General features: G+C 43.8%; 1 protein-coding gene across 1 annotated transcript; it reads right to left on the bottom strand.

Annotated features, from left to right (window-relative positions):
• Window positions 1–645: 645 nt before the first annotated feature.
• On the bottom strand, window positions 646–17,258 carry ghitm (growth hormone inducible transmembrane protein). Its single transcript, XM_072583019.1, has 9 exons — window positions 17,153–17,258; window positions 12,598–12,734; window positions 11,755–11,857; window positions 8,527–8,638; window positions 6,791–6,932; window positions 4,990–5,098; window positions 4,599–4,787; window positions 4,334–4,505; window positions 646–1,117 (listed from the first exon to the last, which is right to left on the bottom strand). The coding sequence occupies exons 2-9, from the start codon at window positions 12,703–12,705 to the stop codon at window positions 1,030–1,032; spliced, it is 1,023 nt and encodes a 340-aa protein (XP_072439120.1). The 5' UTR covers window positions 12,706–12,734; window positions 17,153–17,258; the 3' UTR covers window positions 646–1,029.
• Between the last annotated feature and the right edge of the window lie 334 nt (window positions 17,259–17,592).

Below are 17,592 nucleotides of genomic sequence, written 5' to 3'. Positions count from 1 at the left end.
GCAGTGCTAACCACTGAGCCACCAATTGGGAATGAAAAGCTGACATTACGACAAGCAAGTAGCCATTGCCAATTTTTAGTAGAAAAAAAATTCACTAGTGCCCTGTACGGAAGGAAACATCTTTATGTGTCAAACACAGTGCTGTGGATCTAGAGTTTTGCTGTACTTAATGACCTTCTGAAACGTACAGGCAAATGCATTTTTAAAGCTTAGACTGGTCGTGCACAGCTTTTCAGCTCAAGGTTTCCCATTCACTACACAACTATGCTGTTATGTTTCAGCCACAACACAGCCACCTCTGGAAGGTTTATTCCATGGTCCAGTGGTTAGCACTGCTGCCTCACAGTGCCAGGGAACCCAGGTTTAATTCCAGCTTTGGGTGACTGTGTGTAGAGTTTGCACATTCTCCCAGTGTCTGCGTGGGTTTCCTCCGGGTGCTCCGGTTTCCTCCCACAGTCCAAAGATGTGCAGGTTAGGTGAATTGGCTATGCTAAATTACCTGTAGTGTTCGGTGCATTAGTCAGGGGTGAATGTAGCAGAATGGGTCTGGGTGGGTCGCTCTTCGGAGGGTCAGCGTGGACTTGTTGGGCCGAAGGGCCAGTTTCCACACTGCACCGAGATGAAAAGATTAGATTCCCTCCAATGTTCCAATTATTAGTTGCAGTTGCATTTTTATTAAACAGAAACAACAAAGTTTTTTTTTCAAATGCAAGTTATCTTTGAAAGTGCATGGAAATGGCTTTCAAGTCTTGAAAATATAAAGATCATCTCTCTGTGCACACAGACCTACACAGAACCCCATCTACCCAATTATGACTGTGATTTTATTTTTCACAGAAAACAAAGGAGATGCAAAAAAAAAAAAAAATCGCTGTGTTAAGCCATTGTCCCTTTAATGCGACTTGTTTCAGCAGAGGATTTATGCTTGGCACTGATTAGCCGGTACAACCCAGTGATGATTCAGTAACTTATCCACTTTGAACTCAGGATTTTGTGAATCTACTCTCCAATCAACCAGTCTTCTTTTCATCACTTCTTCCTGCCAGTGCCACTGTTTGACAGAATAGCTGCTACTCGAATGAAGATATTTAATGTATCCATATAAATCCCCATACATCTAGAAAGAAACACATTTGATTAATCTTTGTATGAAGTACTTTGTTTTGCCAGTGTTAAAGTACAGATCACATTGACACGCTGAGCTACTGACAGGTCCCTAGACCCCAGTTAAAGCACAATCAGGGTGGAGCCCCTCACAACTCAACCAACTTAAGAAACAATGCACGTAGATCAGATGGAGGCTGAGATTGACCTTGGTTGTGCTATTGTTGATTAACCCAGCTGCTTGGCATTGCATGTAAAGACTGTCACTTTGCCACTGAGAACAAGTCACCCATTAGCACACAGCCCACAAGTGACTTGCAAATGTGCTGAAAGACTGAAGCTGCTGGGTGACATTATGCAGGATCAGTTTTTACACCTATACTCTCCAATACACTCCTCGAGCACTTAGCATAGTGCACCCTGCAATTTAACAGTAGAAAGACGTCCTTCACGGGGCGGCACGCTGGCTCAGTGGTTAGTACTGCTGCCTCACAGCACCAGGGACCCAGGTTCGATTCCAGCCTCGGGCGACTGTCTGTGTGGAGTTTGCACATTTTCCCCATGTCTGTGTGGGTTTCCTCTGGGTGCTCCAGTTTCCTCCCACAGTCCAAAGATGATGTGCAGGTCAGGTCAATTGGCCTTGGTAAATTGCCCATAGCATTGGGTGTATTAGTCTGAGGGAAGTAGGTCTGAGTAAGTTACTGTTTGGAGGGTTGGTATGGACTGTTGGGCTGAAGGGCCTGTTTCCACACTGTAGGGAATCTAATCTAATCTTCAGTCCTCATCAAATACTTCCTCTCAGTCTATGCCTGTACTATATTTTCTGTATTGATTATCAATGAAGAAAACATGATTTAGACAAATGGCAAGATCTATTGTATTCAGCATATCATTATCTTGGGGATGATTCAGACCATCTGTTTCTATCAATTCGCACAGTCAAGATGTTTAAAAGACAGTGGAAGTATGCACATTATTCAGAAACCTCACTGCTGAATAGAGAAGAATGCCACTTCTCTCCATCCATTAACTTTATCAGCATGTTAGAGTCTAGGTGCTCTCAGCCAGACGGCATGGTTATGAAACTTAGCTTGGTAGTATTGGATTGTGCAGCTACAATTCATTACATCGATTCTGATAGTTTGACCCTAAGACTGTCTGATATCAGGCTCAGAGTGGCTGACTGCCTCCACATGCCTCTTGATTGGGCTAGACTGCTCAACCACAACGACCATGAAATTTGGGATGTATGGATCTCAGGAATACGGAATAGGTGCTAGGAGATATGGGCCAATCACTCAGAGAGAAAGTTACTGATTTATGGCAACTGCAAAAACATGAAGCTTTTTTTTGGGGAAAAAATGGAGGCCTTTAAAGCAGTTCTCAGAATCTTCCTGGAACACTTGGAGTTGCTAACAAAGTAGATTTAGATGCATTGGAGCCAATCCAGCCAGTGGGAAGCAGTGTTATAACTTGCATTAATCCTCAAAGATGCCTTTGTCACTGTTAATGATCCTTGTGAATTATAATCAAAATGGGTCTATTGTTTCTAACCATCAATTTACTGGATTATTAAGTAATCGAATGTGCTATCGGATCCGAAGGGCAGTGAAACTGTCAGCCAGCATTAAGTAACAGATACGTCCGAGAGCGAATTCAAGCACAAGTAGTAAAATGACAACCTTAATCAAGGGACCGAAGCTCCTGAAAAACAATTTTTCTCAAAACTAATGATTGAGACATTGTCAACTGAGTTCAAAACATTTATAGTTATACAATGTGTATTCAGCGCCCTTAATGTATCACATCCTGAGCAAATACATCACAACAAAATCAGATAAATACAGACCAAATCAAAAGTGATAGTACAAGAGGTGACAAACAAATCTTGGTCAGAGATGTGATTTTTAAGGTATATCTTAATCAGGAGTGCCAGACGGTGAAGAGGAAAAGTATTATGAGGAAATTTTAGTGCTTACAGCTTAGGCAGCTAAAGAAACATCTGCTAGTTTCTGGAATACCAAGGTGATACCTGCATCCTGTAAAAGGATGTTAAAATGACTTCAAAATTGAAAGAGTGCAGAGTTAGCAATTATAGAGACAGGGAAATTAAGGTCACTGAAGCACTTTGACCCTTTAACACCATGATATTAAAATTCTCATTCATGTTTGAGGCCAACGTAGGTTAGCAACCACATGGAAGAGGGTGAACAGGAATTGCCTTCATTTTGCATATGGGAAGAGTTTGAAATGTGCTCAAGTTTTACAGATGTAACAGATTACAGATGTCAGTGAACCAGGATTAAATAGGGTGCCAAGGTTGAGAAAACTCAGCTTGAAAGATTTGACAGGGTGGAGTCAATAGTGGTGAAGATATGCAGTATTTGGTAGGAATTTCAGTCTCGTGAAGGTGTTTGCATTCTTCCCAATTTTAATTGGAAGAAATCCCAATCTAATCCCATGAAGTCACTCAAGCTGAAGAGTTGTTAAGGTGATCTGGCCAACTGTTATCCGTCACATGAGTCATTTCGCTCAGGTGGCTGGATTGCTGGTTTGCAATACACAGTGATGCCAAAAGCACAGGTTCAATTCCCATACCAAACAAGGTCACCAATTCTCAACCTCTCCCCTCACCTGAGGCATGGCGATTCCCAGGCTAAAGAGCAACAACTGGTGGTAATTTTAATGAGAGAGTGGTGACTTTAACTATCCCTAAAACTTTACTGCCAACACAGATGATATATTCATTAATCACACTGCGGGGTTGAAACCTATTGCGCTTACCTACAAAAGTACAGCAAGTAGATATCAGATGCACTTTCCTATTTTTGGAAAATACTTTCCAGGTAATAAAGGTACTATACAATTTAGGGCGGCACGGTGGCACAGTGGTTAGCACTGATGCCTCACAGCACCAGAGACCCGGGTTCAATTCCCGCCTCAGGCAACTGTCTGTGTGGAGTTTGCACATTCTCCCTGTGTCTGCGAGGGAGTCCAAAAATGTGCAGGTTAGGTGAATTGGCCATGTAAACTGCCCGAAGTGTTAGGTGAAGGAGTAAATGTAGGGGAATGGGTCTGGGTGGGTTGCTCTTCGGAGGGTCGGTGTGGACTTGTTTGGCCAAAGTGCCTGTTTCCATACTGTAAGTAATCTAATCTAATCATGTAATTACAAGTCCCTTCCTTTATTCCTCTGTAAAAGAACAACCAAGAAAGCAAATCTAATACTTACGCATTAATAGGATCAAATTTCCGAACACCATACACTGGGTACATCTCTGCTCGTTTGATCACCTTTTGGGTATCATACAACAGGAACATGCCAAAAAGAACCAGGCCTCCATAGACAGCCACAGAATACAGACCAGCACCAAACGCAGAGCTAGGAGGCAGGAATACAGAGCCTAAAAATGCACATACACATTTACAAATGAGTACACTCTCAAAAATAGATGAAAACTTCAAACAATGCACAGTCTTTTACCAAAGTTTCTTACCTATAGAGGAAGCAAAAACTAATCCCAGACCAACAGCCAATGGTCCACCAATGTGCAGGAACTTTTCACTGGGGGCACACATAGCCACAGTGGAGAGACCACCCACAATCCCTACTGTGTACCAGGCAGCTCTCATTAGGATGGGGCCACCAAGGAGGACCATTGGAGCAACCATAGCTCCCATCACACCTGAACAGAAATACAATCATGGATTAATAAAACTCTATTTTGCTATTTTAGCATTTAAGCCTACATTCAGTTTGAGGTATTTGAAAATAACTAAATTGTAATGATATTCTGATGCTGTACTTTGTTTATGTTAAAATGCCAGGCATAAGAATTTCATATGTTAACCAGTTATGTTAAATCAAAAAGTTTGCACAGTTCTCACCCGAATGCAGTACCCAGGCTAAGTGTTTAGAATTCAGCCCTTCCTCATACGGTATAGATCTCACCAAAACACCTGCTCCTATCATCGCTGCAAATGATGCTCCTATTGCCTGTTAACAGAGAGAAAAGGGAATCAGTAAACTTCAGGAGGAGACAAATGCAACACACAGGCCAACCTGCAGAATGAACCAACAGTAGCCTGATCTGGCTACTTTCTTAGTTACCTTTTCAGGATAAAATTACTAAGGTAATGCTGTTGGTGGGCAGTTTAAATCAAAGTCTTTCTCCAAGTTACTGTCAAATCAAAATTTAGAGCATACAAATTACTTTAAAAAACATTTAAATTATTAATGAACTCATTAAAAACAGAAACTTGCTAATACGCATCTCAAGCACGAGTACACAGGTCATTCCTATTAAAGATAATATCCTCTACATTTATACTGCTCGGTTGCCAAACAAGTATTAAGATCAAAATTTAAATTCATTGCAGCTAGATTATAATGATAAGTCAACAACAGCCCAATGAAGGAACTTGAAACAATGTCTCAAGATTCCCCATGGGGGACAGGGCACAGCACCAGTCGGAGTTACATTCCTTGACTCAAAGTAAAACCAAGCTTCGCTCTGATAACAGGCTTGATTTCCTGTAAGAAATCTATTTGGCCAACCTTTAACTTCCAGCACAAATTCTACTGCTAACATCAGGCAATATATTCATGGATATTATGAACTCGATAAAACTCAGGACTGTTGTAAATTAAGACTTTCGGCTGTGAGAAGGGTTTACTTTGATTGCAGGACAAGTCACACAGTCGAAACGTGTGGCACTGGAAAAGCACAACAGGTCAGGCAGCATCTGAGGAGGAGAGTTGGTTTCGGCATAAGCCCTTCATCAAGAATTGGGGGGAAACAGTGGAACTGAAAGATAAATAGGAGGGTGGAGGAGACAGCTGGGAAGGCTGGGATAGGTAGATGCAGATTAAGGGTGATGGTGATAGGTCAGAGGGAAGGGTGGAACGAATAGGTGGGAAGGAAGATGGACAGGTAGGATAATTCAAGATGGTGGTGCCGAGTTGGAATGTTAGACCTGGGATGAGATTGGGGGAGTGAGGGGAGATAAGGAAACTGGTAAAGTCGATGATGGTGTTACACAGTCAGGGTAAAGTCTTGTCAATATGACAAAAAACAAAACTAGGAAAATATTTCCAAACTAACTTGAATTGACTTGTTTAGTACAATCCTGAGAGAATGAATTATTCCTTACACTCACTAATATAAAAAAATATTAAAAATTGGTTTGCAACAATCCCTTCCTGGAGGGAAGATTTTTTAAAATCTTCAAGAAAGTGGTACAGTGGCTAGCACCGCTGCCTCACAGCACCAGGGACCCGGGTTCAACTCCAGCCTCAGGCAACCGTCTGTGTGGAGTTCACACATTCTCTGTGTCTGTGCGGGTTTCCTCCACGTGGCTTCAGTTTCCTCCCACTGTCCAAAAGATGTGCAGGTTAGGTGGACTGGCCATGCTAACCTGACAATTGTGTCCAGGGATGCATAGGTTGGGTTCATTAGTCAGGAGTAAATATAGAATAATAGGGTAGGGGAATGGGTCAGGGTGGGATACTCTTCGGAGGGTCAGTGTAGACTTGTTGTGCCAAATGGCCTGTTTCCACACTGTAGAGATTCTATTTTTTTAAAAAATGGCTCAATGAAATACCTTTGGAAGTGTTTAAGCAAACATCAGTAAATCATCATCATGGAAGCTTTACAAAGTGATGTCCATGACTTTTTCAACAACTTACCAGAAAGGAATTCTTCATCATGAGATTCATGATTGCTGGTGATCTGCTGATCGCTACAGCTGACAGAGCTGTGAGTCCTATACCTCCTGAAAAGTACATGTATGTGGAACGGATCCTGTCCTTCACATATTGTGGCCAAATACTGTGGGATATATTATCAGGTTAGTGCTATGACTAAGTCCAAATATTTCTCCACCTTGAACACAAAAGCACATTGGATCAAGTAGTCTAAAGAGGCCCCAAGTTCCAACACTGTTCAGTGAGCTGATCAGAATTACAGTAGTACCAGGTGCTCCAACTTGGCTTCAGCACCCACAGTTTCCTCTTCACTAACTATCAGGCAGTCATAGTTACTCAGTATGGTCCATAAGTAATAACTACCAATGCTACAAATTACAAACCCAAAAATTACTACTTTTAGTACTCAACTCTATTGTGAGCATGGATCAACTTCTAATTATTTGCTTTGTTAGGAAATATACTGTTAATTTTACTTTTGTCTCTGATTCCTGATTCAGGAATTCTTTTTCTGAAAACGTCAATTCTATTTTGTTTATCTTAAGTAGCAAGGCAACGTGATGTGAAATCACTTTCAAATGAAACAGTTTAAAATAACAAACTTCTGCACCAGAGGTTGTCACTACAGAGTCATTCTGTTTTATTCATGAGCACTGTGGGCCAATATCCTACTAACAATACTGAAGCAGTCCAGCTCCAAATGCAATAAAATCTGAACAATATCTAGGCTTGGGCTGACAAGTGGCAAGTAACATTCGCACCACACAAATGCCAGGCAATGACAATCACCAATAAGAGACAATGTAACCATCAACCCTTTACATTCAAAGTTGCTATCACTGAATTCCCCACTGTCAACATCCTTAGAGCTGCCATTGACCAGAAACAACTGGAGTTGCCATATAAATGCAACAGCTACAAGAACAGATCAGGGATTAGGAATTCTGCAGTGAGTAACTCACATCCTGACTCTCTAAAGCCTGCCCACCATCTACAAGGTACAAGTCAGGATTGTGATAGAATACTCCCCACTTTCTTACACACGGTGAAGCTCCAGCAACTCAAGAAACTTGTCACCATTCAGAACAAAACAGCCCACTTGATTAGCACCACATCCATTCCCTCCTCCACCAATGCTCAGTCGCAGCAGTGTGTATTATCTTCAAGATGCCCTGCAGAAATTCACCAAAGATCTTACACAGCACCTTCCATGACCACTTCCATCTTGAAGATCAAGGGTGGCAGATACTTGGAAACACCACCAACTGCAAGTTCCCCTTCAATCCACTCACCATCCTGGCTTGGAAATATATTGCTGGATTAAAATCCTGGAATTCCCTCCCCAAGGGCATTATAGGTCTACCTACAGCATATGGACTATAGCTATTCAAAAAGGCAGCTCACCAACACGTTCTCAAGGGCAACTAGGGACAGGAAATAAATGGTGACTGGTCAGCCAGTGTCACCAAACAACTCAAATAGGTTGGTAAAATTCTATGGCAATTCAGTGCAAACACGCATTACTTTTAACCAAAGTAGTCCAATTTAAACTAAAATCTTTGCCATTTGGTGAAAATGGAATGCTAACTTATCTACCCTGAATGTTACATATAGATGAATATTCCAATGATCTGAAATGAACATTCTCAAAAGCTTAGTCTAAATTTGTAACAAACTGTTCTATCGTTCTCTACAAATGCTCACAGTTACATACTTACACAGCTTTCTCAATGACTCCAATCTCGTTGGACATACCCAGTCCATAGTAACAAAGTGCTCCAAGACCCACAGCTGCTCCTCCAGCTACAAACAATCTTCCTGTGGAGTCGACTGAAACACAACGTGTTAGAATATGCTGCATTACAAACTAAATGAATATTAGTAGAATCAAAAGATCTAGTAAGCACATCAGGTAACACAGTGTGCGAGTTAAGTCTTTTACACATATTAAATGCAGATTTGAGACAATCCCTGATAACGAGGCTGCTTGGCTCCTATGGATACTAATCCACAGAATAATATACATAATACAGATTTAAATGAGCCAATTTACACGAGGGTCACCATGATATTATTGATGTCAGATTTGCTAAAACATATGATAGAAACAGAATAGAGAAAGCTTTATAATGCAGCTAACCAGAGAGTACTTCATAGGGAACAGAAAGAACAGCTTCATTTAACACATTCATCAGATTGCAATGTTCAGAATGATGGCACGTACTTAAAATTGAGAAACACAAATGAAAAATTTCCAACATCTCAAAATGTGATAAAACTAGAATGGGAATGAAATAAATTAGGAAGATTGATGACCTGTTCAGGTCAGATTTTAAAAGACTATTGACTGCAAGTAGTACTGGGACAAAGTAAGGATCTCACCTCATGAAGAAAATGTGTGTGAAATAGATGAGGTAGCTTTGAAGTGAGGATATACGGAGGAAAAAGGGTGCAGGAATAACTGACAAGTGGAGGAGAAAGCTGAAGAGGAGAAATGGTCACAGCAGTGCAGAACAAGTACAGAGGAGATTACAATGGATATACAAAGATTGTAGTGAGAGGATTATTTAATTGCTGACAAGCTTTATTCTTATAAATAGTTTGAATCAACTTGTCCAATAGAACTTGAACTTGGATTGTTTGGCCCAGAGACAGGGATACCATCACTCTGTCAATGTTAGTGTCAGAACTCTCAGAATAACAAAGAAAGAAAACAGGTCATTTGACGCTTAGAACTTACTCCAACATTCAACAGGATCATGGCTCCTTGTGAAGGTACACCCAGAATATTTGATTTACTTGATCTGCCAGCTCTTTGCTCCACCTTGTAACTTCCTTGTTTCTGATAGCAATTCTGTTCTGTAGATCTCCAAACTCTGATCACTTTAGTCCCAAGAACCATATCAAACTCCTTAAAAACGCTCAATGGTTTGGCGTTAATTGCTTTCTGTGGCACAGATTTCCATAAGCTCACCACTTGCTGGGTGAAGAAATTTCTCATTACAGCCCTAAAATGTTTATGCCACATCCTAAGACTGTGACTCCTAGTTTCCAGATTCCCTGAACATTGGAAACATCCTTCCTGGATTTACCATATCAAGACCTGTTTGAATTTTATATGTTTCGATGAAATTCCCACTCATTTTTCTAAACGCCAGTGAATGTAATTCAACTGATCCAGGGTCTCTTCATGCATCAGTTCTGTCATCCCAGGATGTACTCCACAGCCACAACATCCTTTCTCAAATAAGTACAGCAAAACTGCCCACAATACTCCATGCATGGTCTTACCAATTCCCTATACAATTGCGGCAAGATATGTCTGCTCCTGTGTTTGAATCCTCTCATTGTGAAGGCCAACTTACCAGTTCCCTTCTTCACAACCTTCTGCACCTGCCTGTGCCTTCTCAGTGACAGTTGCATAAAAATAATTGGGTCTCACACACACACACACACACACCCCTCTCCCCACCACCAATCCATTGCCACTTGTCTATAATTCCAGTTGTTTTCTCCTTTCTTACTTTATTTATAAACAGTGGGGTTACATTAGCAACCCTCTAAACCATGGGAACTATTCCAGTTTCTAAAATATCTTGAAAAATAACTAATGCATTCACGATTCCTGGGCGACTTCCTCAAGTGTTCTGGAACGGAGATTATCCTCAGGATTTATCAATCTTTAATCCCAACAATTTCCTAAACACCATTGTTGTACTAATTTTCATCAGTTTCTCCCTCTAACTAGACCATGTATTCCCTGACATTTTTGGGATGTTACTGGTGTTCTTCCTTGTGAAGGTACACCTAGAATATTTGATTTACTTGATTTGCCAGCTCTTTGCTCCACCTTGTAACTTCCTTGTTTCTGATAGCAAAGTCTCTACATCTGTCTGCACTAATCTGTTTTACTTCACTCATTCAAACAACTGTTCAGATGTTCCCTGCAAGCTTACTCTCGAACTTCACTTCCTCTCTCTTAATCCCTTTGTTAAAACCTAAACTGCTCCCACTTCTCAGGTCTGCTGCATACTTTAGCTGATTTGTCTGCTTCTTCTTGGATCCAACACTATCCTTAATTTTCCTTTTCAGCCATGGTTGGGCCACCTTTCCCTATTTTATTTTTATGCCAGACAGGAATGAATAATTATTGTAACTCAGTCATACAGCATGGAAACAGAGCCTTCAGTCCAACCAGTCCATGCCAAACATAATCCCAAACTAAACTAGTTCCACCTGCCTGCTCCTGGCCCATATCCCTCCAAACCTTTCCTATTCATGTACTTATTTGTAACTATTACCACATCCACCATTTTGTCAGGAGGCTCCTTCCACATGCAAACAGCCTTGTGTACATAGAACATAGAACAATACAGCACAGAACAGGCCTTTCGGCCCACGATGTTGTGCCGAACTTCTAACCTAGATTAAGCACCCATCCATGTACCTATCCAAATGCCGCTTAAAGGTCGCCAATGATTCTGACTCTACCACTCCCACGGGCAGCGCATTCCATGCCCCCACTACTCTCTGGGTAAAGAACCCACCCCTGACATTTCCCCTATACCTTCCACCCTTCACCTTAAATTTATGTAAAATAACTGCCCCTCATATCTTTTTTAAATCTCTCTCCTCTCACCTTAAAGATGTGTCCCCAATCTTGAAATTCTCCATCCTAGGGAAAAGACAACTACCGTTAACCCTTTCTATACCCCTTATTATTTTATAAACTTCTACGGTCACCTCTCCACCTCCTATGCTCTAGTTAAAGAAGTCCTAACCTATCCAGCCTTTCTTTTTAACTCAAACCTTCCATATTTGAGTGTCAGGCTATCATAAGTATATTTCTTTCACAATGCAGCATTTTCCAATTGCATCAAACACCATTTTGCTCATAAACTGTAAATCTGTTCACACAAAGACAAACTCTTGAAACATAGTCTTACATCTTGCTGCAGTTTCCAGTGAAGGGCTCAACACTGCTTCCTTCATCTTTTCACGCATTGTTTTTGTCCGTCGTACATTAACACGCGACTTGGTGGCATAATTCTGGAACAGGAAAGGTGGTTATTACTAGTTCAGTAGTTAAGTCTTGTGAAGTGGAAAAGACACAGTGGAGTTAGAGTGACACATTGATAAATAAATAGACAGGCTCAAGAAACATCTCAACTTTGATATTAGTAACTGTGTTGATTATGAAAGTTATTAATTCTGGACTTATAGCCAGCAATGACTGCAGTCTTTAACTAATACCTGTGTACAACGTTTGCAATATCTCTACGAAGCCAGTTAACTTAGCCGACAGAAATCCACTCTAGTTAACTACCTTAACTATCATTGGAAGAGGACCAAACAAGTGGATACAGAACCCTATTAAAATAACTGTGGGACTGAGACAGCAAACTGGCCAGGGAGATGGACTGTAGCTGTGGTGGGGAATAGCATTTGTAACAAGATCTGAAATCAGTTACTTAGTCTTAGAAAAACAGCTGAGATCATTGGTAGTGAGGTTACAGTTCAGAGGTGTCAGCATACATGAGAAATATGAAGTGGGCACACATGCTGGATTCAAAGTAATGTTTCATGCGTGGGTTGAGAAACCACCACAGGAGAATCATGGGTTTTAATCCAGTCTTATCTATCCTGTTATAGCCAATGTCATGGGTACACCACCTTCTCCAGCTTTCTTTAATAGAGGCATTGCCCGAGTTTCATACGTACTGAAGTGGACAGAGCATATTCACTATTACTGTATCACATCAACCTTGTTTAATGACAAACAACCTCACTTGTTTGGGCTGCAGAAGCCACTGTGTACTTTTCAGGTTATAGCTCCTCCATGCTGGACCTCCTTGGGTGAGAATAGGCCTCAGGCAAGTGAACCTTGCTGCCAACATGATGTCTCAGCAAGTAATGCTGATTGGAACTGTTGAGAAAGCAAAGAGACCTGTTAAATGTTGCAGGCACGTCACACTTTTAGTGAGCAATATTTCTGAACTACTCTTCAAAAACTCCATGTTAGAGACTCTCTGATGAGGAGAACAGGAACCAGAGAGTTCAGTAAGTTACTGGATTCTTAGTTACTGCACTAACCCAGCTCTAACTAACTGAAAATATTTATTCCTTGACAGAAGTGTGACATCTCCTCTGATCATAGCTTGTTTCATCACCTTGCTTGATTACAGGAGATCAGCTGTCTATTTCCCTGTTGTTGGACAGTTACAAATAAACATTTATAATTGCATCATTCATAAAACCATGTAATTTTGAAAGAATATTCAAACGAATTGGGAAAGCCAGATGATAAATGACCCCCTTTACTGCAAGCAGCCAAACAAAATGGCAGCAAGTTAAATCAGATGGCAGTAATGCTGAGCTTGAGCCTTGAGAAGCCTGCAGCTGCTGAACAAAAGGCAAAATGGGAGGTTCATCATTTCAAGGTATAGAGAGAGACAGTTAGAGACAAAAGTCAGAACAACAGAAATGTGATACAGTAGATCATTGAATACAATACCCTGATATCATTACAAAATATTTACTTGTTCCAGTAAAACTAGCAGGGTGCCTCACTTGGTAAGACTATCGCCTATGAACTGGAGGAATTGTGATGGGGCTGGGTTGGGGATGGAATATGTTTGCATCTTGGACAGTACTCAGGGACTGCTGTGTTGCAACAAGCATTCACAGAAATAGCAGGAGCCCACTGTGTTGTCCTATCCTGCAAGTCACCATCCAGCCTAATCTCACTTCCCAGCCCTCATCTGTGGTTTTGTAGGTGATGTAACTTCACGTAAATCTCCAAGCAGTTTTTCAGTGTTGAGAGGGTTTCTACTGCAATCATCCTTTCAGACTGTGAATTTTAGACGTTCCATCATCCTCTGATAATAACATTCCCTCTCATGTATGCTCAACATCACTTAGTCTCCCTTAAATTAATGCCCCCTGGTTACAGACACCTTAAATCAGGTGCAAGATAGTGGTGGAGTAACAAGGCTAAGTGCGGGCTCTTATTCGGGGCCCAACTGCTCCCACCTGCTTTCCTTCTTTGATTTACTTGCACTTTTCTTTCACTTTATTTTCCTTTACTTTCGGTATTTTGTTTTCTTCTTTTCTGTGGCGGGTTGGTTGGCAGCACTGGTGAGGCAGCGAGAGAGAGAGAGCTGCATGCCAATCGGCAGTTGTAGCTTTTCCCAGGGATCGGAGGTGGTGGCACTAAGTGCGTTCTCCCAGCATTCAGGGCCAATGGCGGCAGCAGCAGCGGGGTCATTCTCCCTGCGTCAGGGTCAGTGGCAGCAGCAGCGGGGTCATTCTCCCTGCATCAGGGTCAGTGGCAGCAGCAGCAGCAGCAGCAGCAGCGGGGTCATTCTCCCTGCGTCAGGGTCAGTGGCAGCAGCAGCAGTGGGGTCATTCCCCCTGCATTAGGGTCAGTGGCAGCAGCAGCAGCGGGGTCATTCTCCCTGCGTCAGGGTCAGTGGCAGCAGCAGCGGGGTCATTCTCCCTGCGTCAGGGTCAGTGGCAGCAGCAGCGGGGTCATTCTCCCTGCGTCAGGGTCAGTGGCAGCAGCAGCAGCGGGGTCATTCTCCCTGCGTCAGGGTCAGTGGCAGCAGCAGCAGCGGGGTCATTCTCCCTGCGTCAGGGTCAGTGGCAGCAGCAGCAGTGGGGTCATTCCCCCTGCATTAGGGTCATTCTCCCTGCATTAGGGTCAGTGGCACCAGCAGCAGGGTCATTCTCCCTGCATTAGGGTCATTCTCCCTGCATTAGGGTCAGTGGCAGCAGCAGCAGGGTCATTCTCCCTGCATTAGGGCCAGTGGCACCAGCAGCAGGGTCATTCTCCCTGCATTAGGGTTATTCTCCCTGCATTAGGGTCAGTGGCAGCAGCAGCAGCAGGGTCATTCTCCCTGCATTACGGTCAGTGGCAGCAGCAGCAGGGTCATTCTCCCTGCATTAGGGCCAGTGGCACCAGCAGCAGGGTCATTCTCCCTGCATTAGGGTCAGTGGCAGCAGCAGCAGCAGGGTCATTCTCCCTGCATTAGGGTCAGTGACCCCGCTGCTGCTGCTGCCACAGCCATTCTCCCTGCGTCACGGTCAGCTACAGTTTTGTGCTGCTGGTGTTTGGGGTCAGCTGCAGCAAAGCTTTTTCTATCAGAGATGGCAGCAGCTGTCTCCTGAAGATGGCAATACCGACAATGCAACATCTGCAGCCCAAATGGGACCCATGCCTTGTGGTGGCCTGATGTAACAACGGAGCTAAAGAGACTTGGCTGTGGGACGACTATGGTTTCAGTGGAGTCAGTGTGGTGATGATCCCTGAAGTGGTGGTCCAGTGGTGGAGGCTCGGTGCCGGCACGGACAGGGTCGGAAGGACTGATATTCTAACCATTTCATTTTCCTAATTTATTCCTATCACCTACAACACCAGACTATTTATTTCTTTACTTCCCTCATGCTTGTTTTCTATGAACTCAATCGAGTACCGTTGTATCTATGAATGTACTGTAGTGTAATCAAATGAGTACATGCGATAACAAAGCTGATGCAATTCAATTTAAGAGACCCATTCTATCTAGATCCCTCATAACCTGTTCTAAAGAAGGATCACTGGACTTGAAGCATTAACTGTTTTCTTTCACAGATGCTGCTGAGTTTCTCCAGCAATTTCTTTTCTTGTATCTTATCTATCCTGTCATCTTCATGAATCTTTCAGTAATCACTCCTTGGTTGCTTTACACTTAAGCCAAATACCATTTGCTGTGCAAATTCCATTTGTTACTATCCCACCCATTTGTGTAGCCCACTGATATCTTTCTGCAGTCTATTTTTTTTAAATCAACCGCAAAGCTGATTTTGTCTTGTTTTATGCAAATGGTGCTAAATCATGGGTCTGGGTGTCAGCTCAAATGATGCGCGTGGATGTTCAAGGCCAGACTACTACACAAACAACATTTATCCCACTAACCTGATCAGAAATCCTCTAAAACTAGAGTAACTGTTATTTTTGTAAGATCTCACTTTGCACAGAATGGCTGCAATGCCTACTCGGTGTCAAGTGAATAAAATAGTGAAGCATTGGTCTTTCTAAAATATAAAAAGTCTAAAAATCAGTGCAATATATTAAAGAAAACAACCTTTCAAAACACTTGCTTCCGAGTTAGGATAACACAGCAAGGATACAACAATATCAAGTGAAGAAACGATTCAGCTTTCATATTCAACTCAAGATAACCTCAACACAAAAACATGATGCAAGAGACAACCAGTTTGATCCTGCCTCATTAGAGTAGCATTCACTGGTGAGCTCAGAACAATAACTACATGATGCAATGCAGAGACACCATCATACAACTACAATCCTGTCATTCCACGAGTAAAAGAAAAGGATTAGCAGCAGCAGAGAAAATGAAATGCCAAATTCTAAGAACAGATAAGAGGGAATTTGACAAACTTCATCAAGTACCCAAGCAGTATTAGTGGGTCTACGTTACACTGGGATTTCAGGCTGATGAACAATAGATGTGAGGTTAGCATTCAACAAGTTTTGCCGCAGAAACCACAGCACTGTTCCTTGCTGTGTATAAGAGGTTCACATACATATCACTAAATTCTTCCCCCTACTGGGACTGGGGGAGTCACAGTGTGATTGACACACTGTCCTTTCCCCCTCTCTGGGTCTGGTGGAGGGTGGGGGGTGGAGGGTGGGGGGGGGGTTCACAGTGTGATGCGGAGGGATGGGGGTGGAAAAACTCTCTCACACCTGGGGGGTGGGGGGCAAACAATCTCTCTCTCTCTCACCTGGGGGGTGGGGAGAAACATCCTCTCCTGAGGGAGGGGTTAATCCCCCCCCCCCAGGGGAGGGATTAATCCCCCCCCCCCAGGGGAGGGATTAATCCATCTCCCCCTAGGGGGAAGGGTTAATCTCTACCCCCCCAGGGGGGAGGGGTTAATCCATTCCCCCCCCCCCCCCCCCCCCCAGGTGGAAGGGTTAATCTGTCCCCCGGGGGGGGGGGGGGGAGAAAGAAGGGGGAGGGGTTAATCTCTCCCCCAGCGGGGAAGGGGAGGGGTTAATATGTCCCCCGGGGGGGGGGGGAGGGGGGGAGGGGGGGGAGGGGGTTAATATGTCCCCCGGGGGGGGGGAGGGGGGGGAGGGGGTTAATATGTCCCCCGGGGGGGGGTTAATATGTTCCCCGGGGGGGGGGGGGGGAAAGGGGGGCTAATCTCTCTCTTCTCTCTCTCCCCCCTCCCCCCCGGGGGGAAGGGGTTGGTTGATGTCTCTCTCTCTCTCCCCAGACCATCGGGGTGGGGTATGGTGGAATGGTCTCTGACCCTCTGCCCCCAGCAGGGACTCACCGCTCCGGCGCCGGTTGCTGCGCACTCCTTTTCCGCCGCTTCTTTCCGGAAACTTCTTTGGGAGACTTTGCGCATGCGCCGCGGACCGCACCACAATACCCAGAATGCAGCAGGCCACAGGCCGGTCACGTGCCTCAGTCTTTGTTCTGATAGGTGAAGGTTAGCGGCGTCATCAGCAGCCGCCAGTCAATGGAGCATAGCGTTGCCTGGGCAACAGGGACCAGGGGGCAAAGCCCATGTTCAGCAGGTCCCAAACCAGCCTGGCCCCCTTCCCCCAGCCCCACCCCCTAAACCAGCCCCACCCCCACCCCCACCCCCAACACCCACCCTCACTCCCCAAACCACCCCCACCCTCACTCCCCAAACCACCCCCACCCTCACTCCCCAAACCACCCCCACCCTCACTCCCAAAACCATCCCCACCCCTCCCCCACCCTCAC

This window comes from Chiloscyllium punctatum, chromosome 13 (genome assembly GCF_047496795.1).
Source record: "Chiloscyllium punctatum isolate Juve2018m chromosome 13, sChiPun1.3, whole genome shotgun sequence".
Classification (NCBI taxonomy): domain Eukaryota; kingdom Metazoa; phylum Chordata; class Chondrichthyes; order Orectolobiformes; family Hemiscylliidae; genus Chiloscyllium; species Chiloscyllium punctatum.
Note: the sequence above shows the minus strand (reverse complement) of the source record. Positions and strands in the feature narration are given on the sequence as shown.

Bases quoted from the DNA above. Each gene is read 5' to 3' on its own strand.
- ghitm (XM_072583019.1), bottom strand. From the start codon at position 12,705: ATGTTGGCAGCAAGGTTCACTTGCCTGAGGCCTATTCTCACCCAAGGA. The intron at 4,506-4,598 runs GTAAGAAACTTT...GTGCATTTTTAG, and splicing joins AGTTTTTGCTTCCTCTATAG to GCTCTGTATTCCTGCCTCCT. The intron at 1,118-4,333 runs GTAAGTATTAGA...GTTTCTTTCTAG, and splicing joins AAATTTGATCCTATTAATGC to ATGTATGGGGATTTATATGG.